Source organism: Schistocerca nitens, chromosome 3 (assembly GCF_023898315.1).
Source record: "Schistocerca nitens isolate TAMUIC-IGC-003100 chromosome 3, iqSchNite1.1, whole genome shotgun sequence".
In the NCBI taxonomy this organism is placed as follows: domain Eukaryota; kingdom Metazoa; phylum Arthropoda; class Insecta; order Orthoptera; family Acrididae; genus Schistocerca; species Schistocerca nitens.
Genome location: NC_064616.1, coordinates 412941705 through 412966023, shown reverse-complemented (window position 1 = coordinate 412966023; position 24319 = coordinate 412941705). Strand labels below are relative to the sequence as shown.

General features: G+C 39.2%; 1 protein-coding gene across 1 annotated transcript in view; it reads left to right on the top strand.

The window, feature by feature from the left end:
* Positions 1-24319, top strand: part of LOC126249257 (voltage-dependent calcium channel type A subunit alpha-1) — a 373047-nt gene that overhangs the window by 288446 nt on the left and 60282 nt on the right. The window contains exons 17-18 of the mRNA XM_049950912.1: positions 4791-4910; positions 7624-7813. Of these exons, the coding sequence (XP_049806869.1) occupies positions 4791-4910; positions 7624-7813 (310 nt within the window). The remainder of the gene's footprint in view (positions 1-4790; positions 4911-7623; positions 7814-24319) is intronic.

Sequence of the window (24319 nt, the reverse complement as noted above, 5' to 3'; positions counted from 1 at the left end):
CAAAGAAACTGGTATAGGCATGCATATTCAAATACAGAGATACATAAAGTAGCAGATTACGGCGCTGTGGTTGGCAGTGCCTACATAAGACAATAAGTGTCTGCGCAGTTGTTAGATTGATTACTCTTGCTACAGCGGATGTGGTGTTATAATTGGTGCATGAGAGATGGGACACACCATCTCCAAGGTAGTGAAGAAGTGGGGATTTTCCCAGAAGACTATTTCATGAGTGTACCATTAATATCAGGAATCCAGTAAAGTATCAATTCTCTGACATTGCTACGGCCAGAAAAAGATCCTGCAAGAACAGGACCAATTACAACTGAAGAGAATCATTCAACATGACAGAAGTGCAAGCCTTTCACAAATTGCTACAGATTTCAATGCTGGCCCATCAACAAGTGTCATTGTGCGAATCATTCAATGAAACATCATTGATACGGGCTTCTGGAGCTGAAGGCCCACTTGTTTACCCTTGATGACTGCACGACACAAAGCTTTACACCTTGCCTGGACCCACCAACACCAACATTGGACTGTTGACTGGAAACATGTTGCCTGATCAGACGGGTCTCATTTCGAATTGTATTGAGCGGATGGACGTGTATGGGTATGGAGACAACCTCATGAATCCGTGGACCCTGCATGTCAGCAGGGGACTGTTCAAGCTGGTGGAAGCTCTGTAATTGTGTGGGGCATGTACAGTTGGAGTGATGTGGGACCCCTGACACATATAGATATGACTCTGACAGGTGACACGTTCGTAAGCATTCTGTCTGATCACTTGCATCCATTCATGTTCATTGTGCATTCTGATGGACTTGGGCAATTCCAGGAGGACAATGTGACACCCCAAACATCCATAATTGCTACAGAGTGGTTCCAGGAACACTCTTCTGTGTTTAAACACTTCCACTGGCCACCAGACTCCCCAGACATGAACATTATTGAGCAGATCTGGGATGCATTGCAATGTGCTGATCAGAAGAGATCTCCACCTACTCATATTCTTATGGATATGTGGACAGCCCTACAGGATTCATGCTGTCATTTCCCTCCAGCACTACTTCAGACATTAGTCAAGTCCATGCCACATCGTGCTGTAGCATTTCTGCGTGGTCGGAGGGTCCCTACACAATATTAGGCAGGTGTACCAGTTTCTTTGGCTTGTCAGTGTATATGTAATTTGATATCAACAAAAATTGTCATGTTTCCATACGTGACACAGATGTCACATGTCTGCCCTACTCAGTGGCCAAGTGTATCTGATTTTAATAAACTGAACATTCTCTAGCTGAAATATTCTGAAGAAAGTGAAACAATTGAAACCATTATAAATGTATTTTTGTTATGTGTCTTTCTAGTCCAGTCAATCAAGCAAAATTAGAGGGAAAATTTGTGTGGCTGCAAATCTTTATGTAGTTACATGGGGTAATGCAATGAATAACATATTCAAAAGGCTGATGGGTGGGGTCTGAGCATGGGATTGATGGTGGTGGTGGGGAGGGGGGGTTGGGGTGTTCAGAGGTAACTTCTTTTTAAGATTTTCTCGAGTAACTTGAAAACCGCAGCATCTAGTGAAAATTTCCCCTACTCAGTGGCCAAGTGTATCTGATTTTAATAAACTGAACATTCTCTAGCTGAAATATTCTGAAGAAAGTGAAACAATTGAAACCATTATAAATGTATTTTTGTTATGTGTCTTTCTAGTCCAGTCAATCAAGCAAAATTAGAGGGAAAATTTGTGTGGCTGCAAATCTTTATGTAGTTACATGGGGTAATGCAATGAATAACATATTCAAAAGGCTGATGGGTGGGGTCTGAGCATGGGATTGATGGTGGTGGTGGGGAGGGGGGGTTGGGGTGTTCAGAGGTAACTTCTTTTTAAGATTTTCTCGAGTAACTTGAAAACCGCAGCATCTAGTGAAAATTTTTCCCATTACAAAATTAAACTACTTTTTCTGTTTCCTTGTTGCAGCAGTTGGAAAAATCACAGATTATTAAAAATAGTCTTTTGATGGTTTAAAATTAATGTATATTGTTAAATAATGTGGATGAAGAGCATTCATTAGATGTTTGTATTGCATTTAAGTGCTGTAGAACCAGAAATTAAGGATGTTTTGTGTTCTGGGATGTAATGTGGTGGATAGGCGGGGGGAGTAGCTTAGAAGCACAAAGGAATGGAGGTCACTGTATTGTGTTCATGCTCTTCCTCTCCTTGATAGGTCTGCAAATTGAAGAATGAGCAGGCAGTTCTCCATTCTTGCTATTGAACTGTGACACAAAAAGTAACTACTCGATATTTCACAAATATCTGCAATCTGCATCTCGTCTCTTGAATTACTGGTGACAGCAGTGTGCAGACATGCCCAGTGGTGTTTATTTTCATGAAGTATGTTAACACTGTATGGATTACTGATATGAATTACTAATAATACTATCGCAGGAAATGCCTCAGAACACTATCTGTGTAAATCTGTGCACACTGATGTACAATGGTAGTGGGGAAATTGATTCTTAATCACCCTGTACAGCACCTGTAATGTTCTTATGGGAAAGGCAACTACTCTCACCATGAGTGCAGCTTTTTAATTTAGATACAGAGCATACCTGCCCAGCATTTCCTGTCCAGGTTTCTCGTGTGAGTAGACAAAATAATGTCACTGAGCTTGTTTTCATATAGTGGAGTTATTTTTGGTTTATTAAATCAATATTTATTTGTAGTTGTTTAAAAGAGCTGTTATGTAACAATGCTCAACAGCTGGAGCTCTCAGCTGTCTACCACACTTACAAACCTGTCCCAAGTTTTACGTGCTATCAGTATGTATTTAAAAATGTCGATTTCATTGTCTCCCCTATCAATGGCTGCAATATTTTTTGCAGCTGGAAAATATCAAATGCATCACCCCCAGCCTCAATCTCCCAACATGTGAAGAGACCCAGAGGCTTAAATTGGCTCTCTATGGAACAGAAGTAGGCCACTCAGGTGTCACAGAACTTCACATATTCCAACACATGTCAACCAATGCATTACAGCAGATTACTGATCTATATTGTAACATGACCAGGCATATTCCAGCTGATATACTGACACAAACCTTGCAATATATACTGTGTATGTGCCGGCAATTTCTGAGTGGAAGAGATTGTTTGTAAACTTCAAATTGACCACTGCTTTTGGTGGAGGATGTCACTTTTCTGAGAAGTAATGTACAACTGCTGTACAGAATGACTAAGAACCAATTTCCCCGCTAACATTGTAGGACAGTGTTCAGACATTTACATCTGTCCATACTGTTTTGTTGCATTTGTATTATTAATAACTCATATCTGTATTCAACATAGTGTTAACACTCTTTGCACAAAATAAACACCTCACCACCAGGAGTTCTGTACACTGTGTTGCCAGTGATTCATAAGGGGAACTGTGGAAGGGTCAGTATAACTCTATGGAATACCCTGTAGTTGCTTTTTGTGATGTGTCAGGTGTCATGGAACTTCACATATTCCAACACATGTCAACCAATGCATTACAGCATATTACTTATCTAGATTGTAACATGACCAGTCCTATTCCAGCACATATACTGACACAAACCTTGCAATATATACTGTGTATGTGCCGGCAGTTTCTGAGTGGAAGAAATTGTTTGTAAACTGCAAATTGACCACAGATTTTGGTGGAGGAAGTCACTTTTCTGAGAAGTAATCTACAACTGCTGTACAGAATGACTAAGAACCAATTTCTGCACTAACATTGTAGGACAGTGTTCAGAAATTTACATCTGTCCATACTGTTTTGTTGCATTTGTATTATTAATAACTCATATCTGTATTCAACATAGTGTTAACACTCTTGGCACAAAATAAACACCTCACCACCAGGAGTTCTGTGCACTGTGTTGCCAGTGATTCATAAGGGGAATTGTGGAAGGGTCAGTATAACTCTATGGAATACCCTGTAGTTGCTTTTTGTGATGTAATGTGATAGAGAGAATGGGGAATTGACTGCTCATTCTTCTTTTTGTACACCAATGAAGGAGAGAAGTGCACAGCCACAACAATGTGGCAACAATTCTTTCCTCATGCTTCTAACCTCCACTGCTGCCTTTCCACCTTGTTACACCCCCATAACAAAATTTATCCCTTAATATGGTTCTACTGCACTTAGGTGTGGTGCACACATTTAATATTTGTTTGTATCCCACTTCGTTTCTCAGTAAACATCAATTTTATACAATTAAACCACTATTTTTAATTATCTATCATCCCCCTCCCCCCCCCCCCCCTCGAAATGTGGAAGCTGTTAGTCCTAAAGAAAAAATGCCTAGGATTTTTTTTTGTAGGAAACTTAATTCAGTTTACTTTTAAAGCAGGAAAACATTTTTGCTAGAAGCCTCAGTTTTCAAGATATTCAAGAGAACCTGTAAAAGTTGTCTTTACATGCCCCACTCCCACACACTCTCTCACACCCCACCAGGCAAAATTTTTAACACATTGTTCATGATATTCCCCTTACCACTGTACAAAAATTTGTGACTGCATGAATTTTTTCCCCCAGATGACATTTATTGGACTTCATTGGCTGGACTACTCCTTTTCTTTTCTAATTTTTTAAAGGAATTGATTGTTTAATTTTTAGGGAATAAGTTGATGCTATCTGTGTGATGTTACATGAATTGCATATTCAAAGATGTATATTTCACAGTGTAGCCTCTCTAGCTGTATGCTTAACTTCCTCATTATGAAATGTCTCTACTTTGTTATATACTACATGCTTTTGTTTACAGTAAAGGGAAGAGCAATAACAATAAGAAAGAAGAAGATAAGAAGGAGGAGGATGAAGATATGACTGGTCCAAAGCCAATGCTGCCATATTCGTCAATGTTTATTTTTTCCCCAACCAATCCGTAAGCATACAGCAGAAATTCTAACAAAGACAGTTTAAAATGATATTTAATATTGGATTTTCATTTTAAGTCTACAGTGAATCTGTACAAATATTCTCAAATGTATCTACATAAAAAAACAAAAGTTACACAAACTCTTGAGAATACTGTGTTGCAATTACACACAAATCTGGTTCTGCACTTACAAATAGATAATACATATGTTATTACATAATTGAGCATTTGGATGTAGATCATTGGAATGCTTGTAACACTTGGTATTTGAAGATTTTATTAATATATGGAACTAATTAGTTTAATTATGGAAGATTGTGAGGGAAATACAAACAACGAAAAGGTGAATATGCAACCATCCATTTATATAGAACATATAATGAAAAGAGGCACCATGATGTTCTTAGAGCATGCTTGAATCAGCAGTGCTGAATGTTGTCAATAACATCACTGTGTTGCTCGTTGGACTGCAGACTGTTGTTTTCGGTCATGATATACATGGAAATCAATGCTCCAATGGAGTGGATGGTACCACTGACACCCTTATACCACCTCTTGAGGGCTTTCTGTATCAATTCTGAGTGGCAGTGGGTCTCAAATATTTTCTGTTGCCACTGATAAAGAAATGATTTCACTGCTGGGTTTCACAGTTCTGACATACATCGCAGAGGCATCAAAAGATGAGGTGAAATGATGGTAAGATGGGGTGTGATGGACTTCCCTACAAGTGACACATCCATGATGCCATTGGGCACAATTGTGATGAAATTTGGTGTCAATGTGACATCATTAACCCACCTAAGATCTCAATGAACTTCTGAGCTTTGGCTTTGTTTTGCACCTGTCGACACCTAGCTGTTTGAAGTGTCACCATCCTGAGGTGATGTCATAGGGTGCCACACTTTTGGACCATTACAGAGGAAGATTGTGGACACATTTGAGTCAAATTTCAAACTTATGCATTGCAATTGGAGACAATTATGGTGTTTGAAAGAAGTGATGCTTTTTTGCGCATTATGCATGATACGACAATCAAAATCTAATTAGGCATTATTAGAACCATAGCATAATTGAACTTATAATTAAAAGTTATGATTTCACAAAAAGTTTGATACAACATACTCCTTTACAAAGTAGAGGAAAATATTTGACATAATTTTGTCCCTGGTTACTGAACATTTTGTGTTGAAAATAAGCAAATTGCATTCTGCACACAGTTACACTGGAATAACTTTTGAGTATGTGTTAGTTACCAAGTTATTTTTATACCATCATTTATACTTAGAGTTCATTTAACATTTAACAATATTCACCTGTTATTTCTGGGGTAAACAATGAAGAGGAAATGATTTCAGGAATTAATGGCATGCTGATCTTTCTCGAATTGTTTACAAGAGTAAATTTACATAAAATAATGAAATGAAAGCCAAAAGCATGCCTTTTGGCCATAAAGTAATTATGAACTCATTTCCAAGACAAAACAAGAGTGATCATGTTTGCAGTTATCTGGAGAACATGTGTTCTATTCACACCCCGTGGATCAAGATGATCAACAGTCCTGGCATCATGGAACTTTAGTTATTGTAGCACCTGTTATGTGGCCTGTTTCTGAAAGAATTATCTCAGACATTCTGTATTTCTACATGGTTTTAACATCAACTTAAGTAACATGCTATGGTGCACCTGCTGCACATATCATTCTGTTTTGATGAATCATTGTGAGTAGGAAACTGTAACTGTTCAGAAGAGTAATGCCTTTTATTTCAGTGTCATTTCTTTGTTTCATTAGTGTGCCAAAATTACAATTTATTTCTTCCCTGAAGTAGAATTGTATGGATTCATTGAGTGCACATTTTTCTTTTGAACAAAATTTATTTCAAAGTACTGTCTTTCTTTTGATGCAAACCCTGTAGCTCATTTGTCCTTGCATACTGCCTGGCTAGAAGTATAAAATTGTGAATGACTTTCACATTTCGTTTCTCTGTTAATATTATTGTTCATAATGGATATAAACATGTAATTCATGAAAATCACTACTCTACAGTATGTGAAATATTACGAAACTATACTAAGAACTTTACAAAACCACTGGGAGTCTTTATTAGAAGTTTGTCACATATGCTGTCATTTATGTTTTAATTCCCGATGAATTTATACAGCCACAATAAAAAAGGATTGCAACTCTGTTTCATTCATTGTCTTGATGTTGCCAGATATAGGAGAAATAATGAGTGTATAGTCTGTTAGCTAAATTCCCTTTCTCTCTCTCTCTCTCTCTTTCATATTGGGTTGCATGTAGGGCACATAACAGCATTATTAGTGCAAATAGGAGTATGAGTCATCTGCATTTCTCGGCCTGATCAACTGATAAAATATGTATTATTAGTTGAAAAAGTTGAAAATAGTTTGCAGATATTATGTAAATAAATGATAAGCCAACAGTTTAACAAAGTTATAATGTTATTGCTTATTCAGTTAAAAGAGACATGTAAGTAAAATATTTATAAATATAATAAAAGGTTTCATTCATTTATTGTACATGGAGAACAATCATATCAATTTATTGTGTTTGATTATAATATTAAAAAGGAAAACACGTCTCTATGTTCTGCAAAATTTTTCAGAACATTGAGAAGTGTTTTCTGTTTTAATATTATTACCATATTCTTCCAAGCACCAGCAGAAAATGCAGTTAATCTTATATTTGATTTTGTTTCAGAGTTCGACGCGGAGCTCACTGGGTGGTCAACATGAAGTATTTTGACTTCTTCATAATGGTAGTGATCAGCTTAAGTAGCATAGCTCTCGCTGCCGAAGATCCTGTAGATGAAAAATCAAACCGAAATCATATTTTGGATTATTTTGATTATGCTTTTACTGGAGTGTTCACAATTGAAATGATTTTGAAGGTACTTATATTAAATATCACACTTCACACATTTTCGCATGCAGTAATTTGGTATAATTTTGTTTAGATGCCTCAACATGTACTTTATTGTCAAAAGAAATTCTCTGAGCCTTTTGTAGATATAGTATGTCTCATCTTTTGATCTTCACATGAGTTATTTCCTTTATTGGAAAAATCATTGTCATTGTAATTGTTCACTGTGAACACTTCTGTTGGAAGTTAAGTTCATTGGGCCTCCATTTGGTTTAAATGATTTTTCTTAGCTGTTTCCATTTAATGGAGGGGGAAAAACATTGAAGGCAATACTTGATATCTGTGGTTCATAGAGCTTGTTATGAGCATATTGTGTGGAATCAGAACTAGCTTTGAACACAAAATAATGGAAGAAAGTAGTCATAAATATGAATTAATCATTGGTATGTTGAACATTTCAAGATTTGTATTGAGGTTTCTGACTCATTAAAACTGTATTTTGGAGTGAGATTTAGTTGTAGCTTTCCCTAAGTTCTACTGTGATAACTGGATACTCCTATAATACCTTATGTCAGCCTGTGAAACTCCTTAGAAGACATAACTAATAGAAAACTGTTTGCTGCAGTCCAGGATTTTTGTATGCTCTGTGATTTTCATCTGCCAGGAGGAACATTCATTTCTGTGGTTTGAGAGATTTCATTTGAGATTGTCGTATCTGAAATGGCAAACTGAGAAGTCTCACTATAACACCATAACAATTTGCTCTTGATATTTTTGTGTAGCCACTTTCAGGTACATGAAGTATCATTGAAATAGAAATTTTGTGATAATTGTAGTAACTGAACATGATTAATTAGCATAAAAGTGGCACAATATTGCTTATGCACAAAAGTAAGCACAATTAAATTATTTGTGTGTAATCTGTAATACAAGCTTTCCAATAGAATTTTAGATACACTGATATATAAATATTTTCCCTGATAGGAGAAAATATTGTGAGACTAGTGAATCAAGGCATGTTTGTTAGTTGTGAGCCATTTATGGTATAAGAATTGTTATGGCACACCAGCCTCAGGGGGTGTAATGCACCAAGATGACTGAGAGATATGGTTTGGGAGAGAGGGGCGAATCATGTTGGGGCATGCAGAGATACACAGGCAGGTTTGGCACTGACTTTATTCTGTCAAAGAATACACAGTACCTCTGCTGATCCAGGCAACGGCAGTATGGCATGTGTACATGTGTACATGTGCAAACGCCAGCACTGCTACTCTCGCAACCAGCTGCTCCATCCTTGCAGACATAACAGCATCTGTCCTCATCTGATGATGTGGCATGTGTTGGCTCAGCCAGAGGTTCATTGCCTGCCCACGCAGCGCAGCTGGCTTTTCCCTCAAGTGCTGCTCATGATTACCATGTAGATCACTGAAGGGAGACAGCCAGCAACTGTTGTAGTAGTAGAGTCTCACCAGCTCCAGATGCCCATCCACGATGGCTCAGTCAGTGATTGAGGACAGCCTTGGACCCAGGAGGCTAGGAGAGGGCACCCTTGCAGACTCCCACTTGCAGTCCATCAGATAACAACATCCAGAGAGCAGAGGCTGGCCACCCCCTGCTCCTCGCACCCATGCATCACCAAGGTTTGGATCTGCCTCGCCATGGCTATGGCACAACTGTACAGTGGAGCTTGGTGGTTGACTCAAAGGGCCAGCTGGCTGCCAAAATTTGTCACAAGATGGTCATCATGGTTGGCCTGCAACTTAAACAGTTCATCATTCTCTCTGGTTCCAAACACAGACACGATGGCGACATGATTGCCTGCCTTGAGCCTTTGGGCTTCCTTATTTATACTCCTTTTCCTACGCTTCTGACCTAATCCCTCTGTAGGGGATGTGTGGTGTGTTCCTTAATAATTATAATGGTAGCTTTTCCTATCCTGCTTCATCCCCCGCATACAGGTTGCTAGGCACTGTGCTAACTGCAACATGTGGGATTTTCGTAGCACATCACTGTCCTGTGTTGTGCCTGATTACTCATCAACCATCTCCACACTTGTTTATAGTGCCATGCTTTCTGTCCTGTGAGCAGTGTTGTAAACCTGCCTCACAGAACCATTTTCTTAATATAAACATGGCCAGCACTCACTACCCGATGTGCCCATTGGTCCCTTAACTTCTACCTTCTTGCCATAGTTGTACAAAATTTTCAAGAATCCCCCAAATTTGTGCCTTTTCTTATTCACAGTGAAGCATACATCCTCCCTTCTGAAAAAAATCGTCCCAATTATGTAATACTGGGCTCACACTAAGCCATCTTAACTCTAATAATTTATGTATTGAGGACAATCCCCACAAGTCACAATGTAGTGTTCACACACAGAACTTCCCCTCACATTTGTATTGCCCCCGTAACTAACTACTATTATACTTGTATATACTACTTATGTTCTTAAAACTAATTGCTTCCCCAGCCGATGCCACAGCTAATTGCTTCCTCAGCCGATGCCACAACTGGTAGCCGATACACTTACTATTAATACTTTGTGCTGCTGTTGTTCCTGGAAATGTTTTACATGCTGCCATATTTGTTCCACCAAAATTCTCCCTTGATAGGACTCTACTAATATGTCCAAGCATTGCACAAGTTCTGGATTGAGCATGTTGTTTAAATAGGTTAAATTTTGGATGGACAATGCCCTCAGAAATCCTTCTGGCCAATACAGCATATTGCATGACAGTGTCATAACATTTGAGCTGGTGTGTGCAGTCAGATGATGAAAGTCCATCCATTTATCTCACAAGTCGTGCCGTTAATAATCATTGCATGTTCTCGAAGCCTGAGTTTTCTCAACCCTGCTGATCTTCCTCCTTTGTAGCAATTCAATCATACAGTTTCTAGTGTGAATATTAAGTATAACTGGTCCTATTCTCTGGAAGCAAGTTCTATCTGGCAGAAGCTCCTTCCCACAACTCGGCCCATTTACTTCCCCCAGAAACAAACTAGCTTGACATGTTTGCATATCAGTACATACCTGGGAATATCACAACCTTCCCTTGTGCACCACTTTGCAGTTATACCCATGACTTACCAGATGAGTCTGCCTGTCCTTGGGAGTAGGAATACTTCCTGTTTCCTCACCCACACCCACTTCCCCAGTATCCCCCATTTCACTGGATGTGGGTGGATGGTTCAGCACTGAAACTCTGAGTTTCTCCCTGCAACAGGTACATGGATCACTATATGCACCCGGACACCATCTGTTTTCACCTCTGCCCCAGCCATACAGAGGAAAAGTGCCAGTTTTTCCTCCGACATTTTGGCTATATGTTGTAACTCTGCTGGAAACTGCTTTTCTGCTCAACATGATCCCATCATGGATTCTCTAGGTGTAACCTATACAGGCCTAAATTGCCCACTTCACTCCTAACATTCCCAAATTGGTCCACAAGCCCGTGTTGCAACCTTGCTATATTCAGTTTGTTGTTCAGTGCACTCAGTTGCTTCTGTATTCTCTCCAAATCTCTATTCAGCACTTCCCTCATTACAGTAGCACATCAGGTTACTTCTGCTGTCAGTTCCCTTGCTAGTGTCATGTTATTCAACACACTTTGTTCCAAGTTTGATAACTGTTAGATGTGCCACTCCACAGTATACTTCACAGAACTTGCCATCTGCTGAATCTTAACAATTGTGCTATTTGACTCCTGCACTTCCTCGTCATCTGCTGTTCCAAACATTGTCTTTAACAATTTTCCTCCAGCATTTACCGAGCTCCTCTTCCACTGACTTCAGGCTTGCAGAACCACATGCACCAAGTGTGACAACTGCATCCTCTGGTACTCTCCCTTAATCTCTCTAAACAGATTGTTCCCCTGTGCTTCCTTATACAGTTCTGAGATGACATTTACCAGCCTACATATCTCCACTGTTGTTTTTAGCATCCATTTATGACTAGTAAGCCACACATTCAATTGTCCTGAGGACACAATACCCAATTCTAGAGCCTGAACTACTATTACACACCCTGCCTCACCCTTGATGAACCACAGCAATAGCAGGACAATTCCCTCATCACCCAGGATGCCCGTACACATTCACCACCTGCAGGACAACATTACTCTATCACCCCTGCCTCCTTCCGAGAACATAAAATACACTAAAAAGTAATATCAATAATAACATCAATAAAACTAACAAACAAATATGCCTATGTCAATAAAAATATGTGCTTCCCTGCTACACTAACCTGGAAAAACCCTACAAATTGCAATCCTACATCTTACTTATGCAATCTTAACCTACGTGGCACACCATGCACATTATTTAACAAAGAAATTCGCCTGACAGGTATGCAACTTGAGAAGTTATTATTTTATTTCTGCTACTAGTTTCAACAATTCACTATGCCACTTTCAAGTCCCTTGCAGTTGCAGTCAAGTCTTCAAAGGAAGTACCTGAGAATTCATGACATCCAGAAACAGATGGCCCCAGTATGTCAATATCAAGGATTTTTGAAAGGTGAATATGGGGCCTGAAAATAGCATAGTGAATTACTGAAACTGGTAGTGGAAACAAAATAAAATAACTTCTCAATTTGCATGGCTGTTTGGCGAATTTCTTTGTTAAATATTTGACCAGCTGCTGTCCCACAACCACAATGGATCAGCAGAGATGTTATGCACATTACGTTGCTCACCAACTACAGGTCCCTTCTTTTTACCCCTTGCAACTTTCTCCCCCTGGTTGGCTACCAATAACTGCAGAATGCCCTCTGCCATTCCTTTAAACTGCTTTATGTGACTGACATTTTTGTAGGGAACTACATCTTCATGTTGACTGGTAAGGTCATTTCCATGGCCTGGTAAGGTCCCTTGTACTTAGTTAAAAATTTCTTTGTTTTTCCCCTTCAGCATATAGGAATTCTTGACCACCACACACTGTCACATATGATACTGAGGCAGCTTGTCAATAAGTCTGTTCAGCTGTTCCTGCTGTTCTAGTGCCTCTGTGTTCACCTTTTGTACATTCCTCAAACTTCCATTATTCTACTGGCAAACTTCCTTATTGCCTTGCCATCTGGCCCTAATTTAGGTGTCAAGACATCAAAGGGAGATTGCATTTTACTGCCATACATCACTTCAAATGGTTACAAGCCCGTTGCAGTGTGGACTTTTGTATTATAGGAGCACAGGACATAGGGAAGATAGGTGCCCCATCATCTTGCCTGGAATTAATATAGTAACTTGTCTTGTGCACATGTTTGGTTCTCCAGTTCGTCTGCAGACCAAATGGAACTTGTCCATAATTTCTGTATACTCAACACATGGCACAGTTGTTTCTTTAAATCTGAGGCAAAGATTATACCCTGTTATGTAACAAAAGGTATCAGGTACCCCAAACTTCAATACCCGGTTGTGTACCAAAGTCTGCATGAAGATACTAGCCCGTTAATCTGACATCGGCATCATTGCCGAAAATTGAAAAATATGATTGCTGATCATGAGAACATACCTATTCCTTGCAGGTGTTTTGCTAAATGGCTCAAGACCATCCAGCCCCAACATAATGAATTTTCCGGAGCATGTAAGATGTTGGAGGATGTCTTTAACACACTATGGTCGGCACGTTTGAAGTTAAGTATAGACAAGTGCCATTTTGCACAAACTGAGGTACTCTGTCTGGGGCACGTGATTTGTGAACATGGCATACAGACTACTCCTCACCTTACAGATGCAGTTCCAAATTTTCTGACACCACAAACAACTAAGCAGGTACAGTTATTCATCAGCCTTTGTAATTATTATAGACAGTTAATGAGGGACTTTGCAATACTAGTCAAACCCTTGAACATGTTACCAAAAAAGCAGGCCTCTGGCAATCTTTGTAACAGCACTTTCTGATGCATAATGTATGCCCTTTGTGAGCATGACACACAATCCCTAACATACTGCTTCATGTTGCACTTCCTGTCCCTCCACCAAACTTGCTCTGCTACACATCTGTCTGCTGCATGTCACCCTCCATGACCTGGAAACATATGATCATGAGCTTGCTGCAAGACTTCCTTCTGAAAAACTGCTGGAACCACCACTCTTCCGTAATGTACTACCTTATGACTTCATGCGTCCACATTTGCATCTGATCTTCCTGGCTTATGGATGACCTCTACTCAAATTCACCAAGCTTAAGTGTCCATTGAGTTAATCTGCTAGATGGATCTTTCAAGCCAAACAATTATTTCTATGAGGCATGGTCTGCCATGATGCTAAACTTATTACCATACAGGTAACATAGAAAATGTGTAATACCATAAATGACCACCAACATATCTTTCTCATTCATGAAGAAGTTATCCTCCACCTTGTTTAACTGCCTCAAAGCGTAAACTGCTGGATGTTCTTGGCCATTTACCATCTGTCCCAAAACACAACTGACTGCTTCATTTAAAACGTCACATGAAAGGATAAACTGTTTCTTGAAATCTGGAAAAACCAATACTGGATCTGAAACTAATATTTCCTTTAGGTTTCCAAATGCCACATGACTTTCATGTGACCAACGGAATTTCACCCCCTTTTTCAGTAGCTTGCTCAAGAGTCTGCCTATTTTTGCAAAGTCCCTCATGAACTGTGTATAATAATTACAAAGGCTGGTGACTGACTCTACATGCTTAATTGTTTGTGGTGTCAGAAAATTTTGAAATGTGTCTGTAAGATGAGGATCAATCTGCATGCCACATTCACCAATCACATGCTCCAGATGGTTTACCTGAGTTTGTGCAAAATGGCACTTGTCCATACTAAACTTCAAACATGGCGACTGTAGTGTATTAAAGACTTCCTCCAAACAACTTACATACTCTGTTAAATCCTTTAAATAGACAATTATTCCATCCAAATACACCATACAATTTTTTGGTTTGAATTCTTTCAGTACCCCATCTGACAAATGCTGAAAAGTTGCCAGTGCGCTCTTTAGTGCAACCGGCATGCGCTTGTAATGAAAATGGCCACCCAGTACCATAAATGCTGTTTTGGCCTATCCTCAGGTGCCACTTACAAATTGATGGTGCCTGCTCCTGGGATCCATAGGTGTAAAGAACCAACCCTCACCCAGATTATCCAAAGTTTCTGTGATGTTTGGAATTGGGTAAGCATTTGGAATGGTTTGTGCATTGGATGTCTGTTGTCAGAGCATAATCTATATTTCCTTGTTCTGTCCACCTATTTCTTTGACATAACCACTATATTTATGCTCTAAGGACTATCACTCACTTCTGTGGTCCCATCCCATAAACTGTTCTACTAATGGATGCAGCTGTCTTGCTATATGGTGTGGCTTCCTATAAATTGGTGTGCTATCCCCTCTCAGTACATGACATTGTGTGGCCAGGGTTGCTGCTAAACACCTTTGCTTGTACATAATAAATCATTACACCTCAACAGTAAGTTTTCCATAGCCCTTTGATCAGTGCCCTTCAAGTGACCCACTTTCCCTCGTAACACTCCCTTGTTGACAGTTTCCTTGCGGCTTTCCTCTAGACTTGACCTATATAAGTCCTCGTCTTCCAAGACTTCCAGAGTGGCTATTTTTACTACATCCTTTGACAGTCACCTCCCCTTACCAAAGTTATCCACGCTAACCAGAATCATCTGTTTCCCATTAATATCACTCACACATGCCAAACTCCTGCAGACAAAACAATGTGAACCATCCAACTCTTCATTGCTTAAGCGTGGTTCAACCACACACTCATATTATGTTTCTCTTGGCAAATTGCTATCAACTGAAACCCTCACCATCTTCCCCATAACTGCTGGTATTTTATCCTGCTGATTGATCTTTACTGAAAATGTACGCAGTTCAGATGGCCTCACTCCCTTGATAGGTGAACCTTACACCATTGCCTCAGTTACAACTCTTTTTTCCAATTGGAGCAAAGTCCCACAAAGTTCTTTTGTGTGTTGCCAAAGATCAATCTTAGCACGATGTTTGTCAAGAAAATCTAGCCTGAGAATCATTGAATAATCTTCACCTATGCACAACAATACCACCATGTATTCCCTGTACCTAGTTTTCCCAATTGAAAACTCCGGTACAGCTATATTCAATGATTTCACACTATTATCACCAATACCATGTAATCTATGCTGTGGTGGCCCCTGTCTCCTCTTTCCCAGAACTAAACTAAAAATCTATCTGAACAGGCCTTGAAAGACTCTTACAGCACTGACCAACCACCATGTCATCCTTAGCCTATAGGCGTCACTGGATGCGGATATGGAGGGGTGTGTGGTCAGCACACCGCTCTCCCGGCTGTTGTCAGTTTTTGTGACCAGAGCTGCTACTTTTCAGTCAAGTAGCTCCTCAATTTGCCTCACAAGGGCTGAGTGATGAGTGCACCCCACTTGCCAACAGCGCTCAGCAGACTGAACAGTATTCCATCCAAGTGCTAGCCAAGCCCGATAGCTCTTAACTTTGGCGATCTGACGGGAACCAGAGCTACAACTGCCGCAAGGCTGTTAGCCCTCTTTCCCAGGAGGTTCAGAATAATAATGGATACATGCGCCCCTATGTCTACCAAAAATCTCCATTTCCTGCCACTCACCAAGCCCACTAATCAGCATTCTGTCTGTACAGTAACTTGTGCAGTGATACAGTCTATCAGGACTGCCTTCCAATTTTTGAAGCACTCATGTTTGCATTTAACAGCTGCTTCCCCTGCTGTTGCTTCCCACCATTCCTACTTATGCAATCAGATGCCCATCTGCCACACACATAGCACTCTGATTGTCTACATTGCTTCCTTATATGCCCCTCCTGACCACATCTATAACACTTGGTTTCAGAAGCGGAACCCGGTGGTCCACTCTTTGTTTTGTGGCGATATCCACCTCCTCTATACATGTTGTGAGCCTAAGAGTTGACCGTAAGTCCTCCAGGCTTTCCATTAGTACCCTTCATGACACCTCTGCAAATATACCACACAGAAAAACATTCACTGCTCTATTTTCTGCCTCTTGAAACAACACCCTATTAACGTCTGCAACCTGGATCTGTACATATGTCTTTACATACTCAAGGTTTCATGGTATACAGTAGCCTAGTTGTTTCTGTGGCTACTAGAGGGCGCTTGTAGAAACACCATGTTTACTTGCCCACACTTTCTAACGTGGGCACCTCAGTCTTGTTGCAACCCTTGTTCACTAAAGTTTGAGCAGCCCTTAGTGGCTCGCCATCTTACTTACAACTATTCATGACATCGCCTTTCCAGCTTAGATCTTTTTTAATAAGTGACTTGTAAGTACTGCATCTTTTTCCAGTCATTACAAACTTTAATTTTATTAATGTATTATATACTTAATATGTTTTAGAACAGTTAGTCTAATTCTAAAGACGACGCTCATAGTAGCGTCGAAACCTGGTCAATTTTGACTTAATATTTGTGACCGCCGGCCGAAGTGGCCGTGCGGTTAAAGGCGATGCAGTCTGGAACCGCAAGACCGCTACGGTCGCAGGTTCGAATCCTGCCTCGGGCATGGATGTTTGTGATGTCCTTAGGTTAGTTAGGTTTAACTAGTTCTAAGTTCTAGGGGACTAATGACCTCAGCAGTTGAGTCCCATAGTGCTCAGAGCCATTTGAACCATTTGTGACCGAGGGCTTATTTGTTCTAATATAATTCAGACACAGTAACTGAACCTTAGCAGCTATGTTCAAAGTTTTATACAAAATATGCTTTGGTGTCCCCTGCCAACCGCATACTAGCACCATGGTGGGTTATTTCATTTGACCACCCATGCACTTCTGCAGCATCCCTAGCACCCTTATTAAAAATTGTCACATCCTCAGTTGTTTTGGCTGAGAAGGAATTAATTAATGTGACCACTGCTGGATCATACGGAACAGAAGACACTCTCAATCCAGACTTCTTTCTATCTGACTTCAACTGCAGTTGAACCTGACTTGCTTCCCCAACTTGTAATTCATAATTAAGTTCAAAACTTCTGTGCTTCTCATGCACCAATTCCTTTGTTAACACATTCACTCCCTGAATTAAAGCAGCAACTACTTCTGTGGTTGTAGTGCCACATGTTTCCACCATTTTGCAAACTTTACTCCTGCCTTAATTCAACTGTTAAAAAAATCCCATTTAACCAATCACCCCACACACAAAAATCTAACCATAAATTAATTCTTCTGGCAGATCATTGCTCATCTACTCTCAGTACAGCTACTAGCCAGATGACAATTTAATCTACACACAGGACAAGTAGCTGCTACAGCTCTGATAAACAGCAAATTGTGCCCAGACAAATTACAAAATGCATGCCTCAGTGGCACTAAGTTATAATTGTCCTCCATTACCTCTAAACAAAGATAAGTCCACAGGTTCCTGTGCCTTCACAAAAGTAACTTTAAACATTGCATACCCTAGCTCCCACAGTTCACTCTGACACAGAGAGCAAACACTAAAAATATTATTAGTAAAACTAGACTCACTACACCACATTGTGCTGAAGTGAACCCACATCAAGTGCCTCACATACCACTCCTCAGAACCAACTTCTCTCACGAAACTGTTTTATTGGACATGGGTGAACACTTCCCGACACAACTTGTTGTGTTGGGAAATGAAACTACCCTGTGGCCTCATGGGTTGTAATGCACTAGGATGACAGAGATATGGTGTGGCAGAGAGGGGTGAATCATGCCAGGACATGCAGGGATACACAGGCGATTTCGACTCTACTGGTCCGGCACCCGGTTACTCTGGCCTTGCAGATGTAACTGCTCCTGTCCTGGAATGGCCAGCAGCATGTGTCAGCCGAGCCGGAAACCCCACGCCTACCCTCTGGAGTACAACTGGTTTTTCCCTCAACTGTTGCTTGTGGTCACCTTGTAGAATGCTGAATGGAAAGAGCCAGCAGCCATTGTTGTAGTAGAACCTCAGCAGCTCCAGTACCCCCTCCAGGGTGGCTCATTCAGTGACTGAGGATAGTCTTGGACCTGGGAAGCCGTGACATCACACTTCGGCTCTGCCCTTGCAGATGGTCGCTTGCAGTCCATCAGAAAACATCAACCAGATAGCAGATGCTGGCTGCCCCCATGATCCCCGCACCCATCCAGCACCAAGTATCACACCAGCCTTGCCACAGCTACTGCATGTCTGTACAGTGAAACTTGGCAGTTGATTCAACGGGCCGGCTGGCCATCGAAATTCATCACCAGATGATCGTCAGGGTTGGCCTGCAACTTAAACAATTGTCATTCTCTTCGATTCCAGACATGGACAGAATGGTGACACAACTGCTAGCCTTGAGCCTCTGGGTTCCCTTATTTATACTCCTTTTCCTATGCCTTTGATGTAGTCCTTCTGCAGGGGACAAGTGAAGTTGTCCTTAATAATTATAATTTCAGCTTTTCGTAGTCTGCCGTGGCTCCCACCAACAGGTTTCTAGGCACTGTTGTAATTGCAACATAGAGGTTTTTCATAGCACATCAATGCCCTTCGTTGCACCTGATAACTATATGCACATCTCCACAGTTATTTATATTGTATGCCAGGCAGTAATGCTTGGGCTGCTAGTGGTATTGTAAAATGTAATTACATTACATTATCTAAGCAAAGAAGGAAAAGCTGAATCAATGTGTATCATGACAGTAAACTAAGAAAATAAACCAATAAATAAACTGTTAGTTTGTTTGGACATCTTATTACTTCTTGCAGCAGTCTTGAGTGAAACATTTTACCATGCTCAGAGATAGTTATTTGTGAGTTTCCTATCTTCAAAATGATGTCCTGTACAAGAAACCTAGTAATTTTTAGAGATTCACCTATTACTCCAGCCTTGGTGACTCATAAGGTTTCCAAGCAAACTAACAGTTTGATTGTTGATTTATTTTATTTTCTTAGTTCATTCTTATGAAACACAGTGATTCAACATAGATTGAATAATCTAATGGTCGCTTCCTTTATAACAAAGTTAGCACTGACTGCTCATTGCCCCACAAGATCTCCACAGAATCCTGTTTTATATGAGTCACATATATTTATATATAATTATATATTAATATTACTTCATACTCTACACTTTCTTAAGAACAGCCCCCCTGAGAACTTGATTCTCTTTCCAAGAGGAATCACTCCAGTGAAACCCTGGCCTACAGTATTTATGAAACAGTCCCAAACTAACTAGTTTGTGACAGCATCTTCTGCTGTCACCATCATTGATCCATTTGTGAAATGTTGGATTGTAATATAATAAACCACTGAAATATCTGCCAATAAACAAAATTTGTTGTCAAACATCCCTATGCCACTTGTGGGCTCCTGTCCAGGAGAGATGAGTGTGGTCAGAACTGTATCATTATGTGCACCGTTATATGCCTCCACAAAACTTTTTTTACAAAATAATAATAATAATAATAATAATAATAATAAATAAATAAATAAAACACTTTCAATGATCCATCCCTACACGTAAAGATTTTACAATATTTCTTAGAAATTCTCATATGGCTTGTAATTCTGATAAAAAAAAACTGCTCAGAAAACAAAACTTTACAATTTTGTGCATTCATAAATTTATCTCATACTGGAATTATCTCAGTAACATTCTCAAATATCTATGTCTTCATATATACCCCAGAAGCCACTGAATGGTGCATAGTAGGCCACTACCTAGAACCACTGCTGATCGTTACCTTTCGTGTTCCATTCACATACAGAGAAAAAGGAAAAACAGTTGTCTATATTCCTCTGTATGAGCCCTAATTTCTCTTATCGTAACCTCATTGCCCCTATACATTATGTATGTTGGTGGCAATAGAATTGTTGTGCAAATTCGGCTTCAAATTTTGGTTCTCTAAATTGTCTCAACAGTATTCATTTTGAAGTTTAATATTGTTTTGCGAAAGAATATTACCTTCACCCTAGGGATTCCCATTTGAGTACACAAAGCATCTCCATAATATTCACTTGTTGATCATACCTACTCATATCAAATCTAGCAGCACATCTCTGAATTTCTTCTATGTCTTCCTTTAATCTGACCTAATGGGGATCCCAAACACTAGAATAGTACTAAAGAATGGGTTGCACTAGTGTTCTATATTGCAGTTTCCTTTATATATGAGCCTAGAATTCTCCCAGTAAACTGAAGACAATCATTCACATTCTCAACCACCATCCTCACATGCTCATTCCATTCATATCTCTTTGCAACTTACATATAGATTTTTAATCAACATGACTATGTTGAGCAGCACACTACTAATGCTGTGTTCAGACATTAGTATATTGTTGTTTCTACTTATCTCCATTAACTTACATTTTTCTGCATTTAGGGAAAGCTATCATTCATCACACCAGCTAGAAATATTGTCTAAACCATCCTGTATCCTCCTACAGTCATGTAGCAGTGACACTTGCCCATACACAACAGCCTCATCAGCAAACAGCTGCAGATTGCTGCTCACTTATCCACCAGATCATTTCTGTATATAGAGGATAACAGCAATCCTACCACACTCCGTGGGCACTTGCAAAGGACACTGTACTGGGTTGTATTACTTAAGAAGTCTTCAAGCTGCTCACATGTCTGTGAACTTAATCTGTATGCTCATACCTTCATTAACAGTCTGGGCAGTGTCTCAAATGCTTACAGTAAATTTAGGAATCTTCCTGGTGCCCTTAATCCATAGTTTGCAGGACATTATGTGAGATAAGGAAAAGCTGAGTTTTGCAGAAGTGATGTGCTCTAAATATGTGCTGGTATGAATATAGTCCATTCCAGTTCATCTCAACAGTTTAAATTTTTATTAAGGTGTTAGCAGGTTGCTACATTTATTCCTATTCACTTAAGTTAATCACTTTTATGTGTATAGAAAACCACATAAAATATGTTACACAGATTTTTCAGAGAATTATGAACTCATGCATATAGATAAGGCAATCTTTTTATTTAGGAGATTTGAGAGAAATCCTTTATTTAGTGTGACATTCTGTAAATGTGATGAAAGTGTGCGAGAAATAACAAAATTGCAAAATATGATGAACAACTTTTGTTAGAGACAAAATGTTCGATGATACTTCCCAGCACTGCTAGGCATCCTTTAGTATTCATCAGCCCTGGGACAGTGAGGTTTCACTAACTAACAAGGTCTACTAACCAGGTGTGCAGCATATTTTCCATCCTATAAATTGATCAAGAGATTTTCAACAAGAAAACCAAAAGTATGAGTGTCTCAAAGCAGAGAAAGATGTTTTGGAATCAGAAGTCCCAATGTTTATAGGCCTACCACCTTTCACAGGGGCAGGTGAGTGGATGTTGTGTACCACACATTGCATACAAATGCTGTAAAGTACCTGTGCCCTGCCACCTCGCAGGTGCATAACCAGTCTTAAATGATGCCTTGCACTGCTAGGGTTCATCAGTGAACATTTTGTCTGTAATAAAAATTGTTCCACATGACATGATCTATCAGCTTGTGGCCCAGTCACCATCTGCTCTGCGTGGATTTCTGTTGGTGGTGAAAGTCATTGCTTGGCAGTTTGCTGAGACATCAGATAGCCTGCTTTCAGCCTCTAAAGTTTCACCCTCCACTGTTTGCTTTCAGTCATCAATTGAAGTGATTTTCACCTTGTTAACATGCCTTCTCAAAATAGTTATTTATCTAGTTGTATGTAAGAGACTTGTGAAGACTTTGGAGAAAAGTGAAACAATATCAACTGGTTGGTAGTTTCAGACAGAGGCTGAATCTGCCTTTTGAAGATTCATCTAATTTTAGACACTCTTGAGAGAAATCCACATTCTAAACATTTATTACAAGTTAATGTAACTGTTAAAAATTGATTAATTGAGAATCAATACCTCTGGAGTTACTCAGGTTCCATAATATCTGTGGAAGTGATGACATTCCAGTGAAAAGTATTCCTACCAAGATTAGAATAAACTGAAAAATATGATTGCCACTCAGTTCCTCATAGACACAATCTAATTTAAGCTTTATGGGTCAATAAGGAAATTTAAAACAAGAAACAAATGTTAAAATGAAGAAACTCTGTTTTTAGTGTGTAAAATGTGTTGTATTGAATATAAATAAGCTGAATTGTAATCTACACATCAAGCATGGTATCCACATAAGCTACGAAGGAAAGAAATGTCTGTATGACTGTATCTATAAATTAATTAAAGTAAGGTGTGAATAGAATAAAACTATTTATCAAAACGGTGGTGTGAATAATGACAAGAACGAAAAAGATGTTTGAGATAAAAGTAACCTATAATTAATAAATCTCCTGCACTTTGACTTGATGATCTGCTGCGTATGTACCATTTTGCTCAGTGGGAATAGGGAGTAATCATTCACTTCTTCTGAGTCAAGAAGTACATCTTGTGTGTGGCTGTAGGTATTTTTATGTTTAAGAAATTCCATGGTGCTCTGTATTTGTTGAGAGCAAATTCTATGTACTATTCAGAAGCAAGTGTTTTGACCAGAGCCAGATTTATTTTCTTTGTTTTTTTTCACATTTAAAATGATCTTTATAAATAGTGTTATTCACTGACCCTTGTTTACAAGAGTTTTTAAATATTCTGTATGGTCTGAGAATCTCCTCCCTAATGTGAGCCAGATCATCACTATAATATTTTTACAATTTATTTCTTTGTATATGCTAGCTTCAATTAATGGTGAACAGTAAATTTTAAAGAAAATCATCAAAAAGTGTTTCAACAGTACCCTTCACAATTTGTGTATTCTATATGAAAACTCTGCTTATTTTGCTAATCTATGTATAAATAAATTAATAGTCCTCTTCCTGTCCTTTTGTCCATGCCCCATAATAGTAGGCTTACTGTTGACTGATGTTACTGATTTTGACCATTGTTCACAGTAGAATGTAAAGAAATGATGGTTGATGGCCTGAAGAAACTTCCCTATGAAGTCTGCCACCATACATATTTCCTTATTTTCCATCAACAAATATTGTGACAGACATACAAAATCAACATGTTTGGCATTGGAAAAATATTTTTATTATAGTATTTTATTTCTAATACAGTGAATGTTCATTTGCATTACAATAAGTGATTCATTTTTGTTAATGTTCTATAAACAGTTTTCCATTTTAGTGTTGCTTTTAGTGTCATGTCCAATTGCAGGAGATTTACTACCTACTGGATTACTTTTATCCCAAACAGGTTTTACATTCTTGTCATTATTCACACTGCTGTTTTCATGGATAGCTTTATTCTGTTCATGCATTATTTAATTAATTCATAGGCACAATGACACAGACACTTCTTTCCTTCATAGTTTATGTGGATCCCACGCTTGGTGCATAGATTACAATGTGGCTTATTTATATTCAATACAACATATTTTGCGTACTCAAAACTCAGTTTCTTCATTTTAACATATGTTTCTTTTTCTTTTTTCAAATTTCCTTATTGGTCCATGAAGTAAATTAGATAGTGTCTATGATAGGGGAGTGGGGGGGGGGGGGTTGGAAGGAGAGAGAGAGAGAGAGAG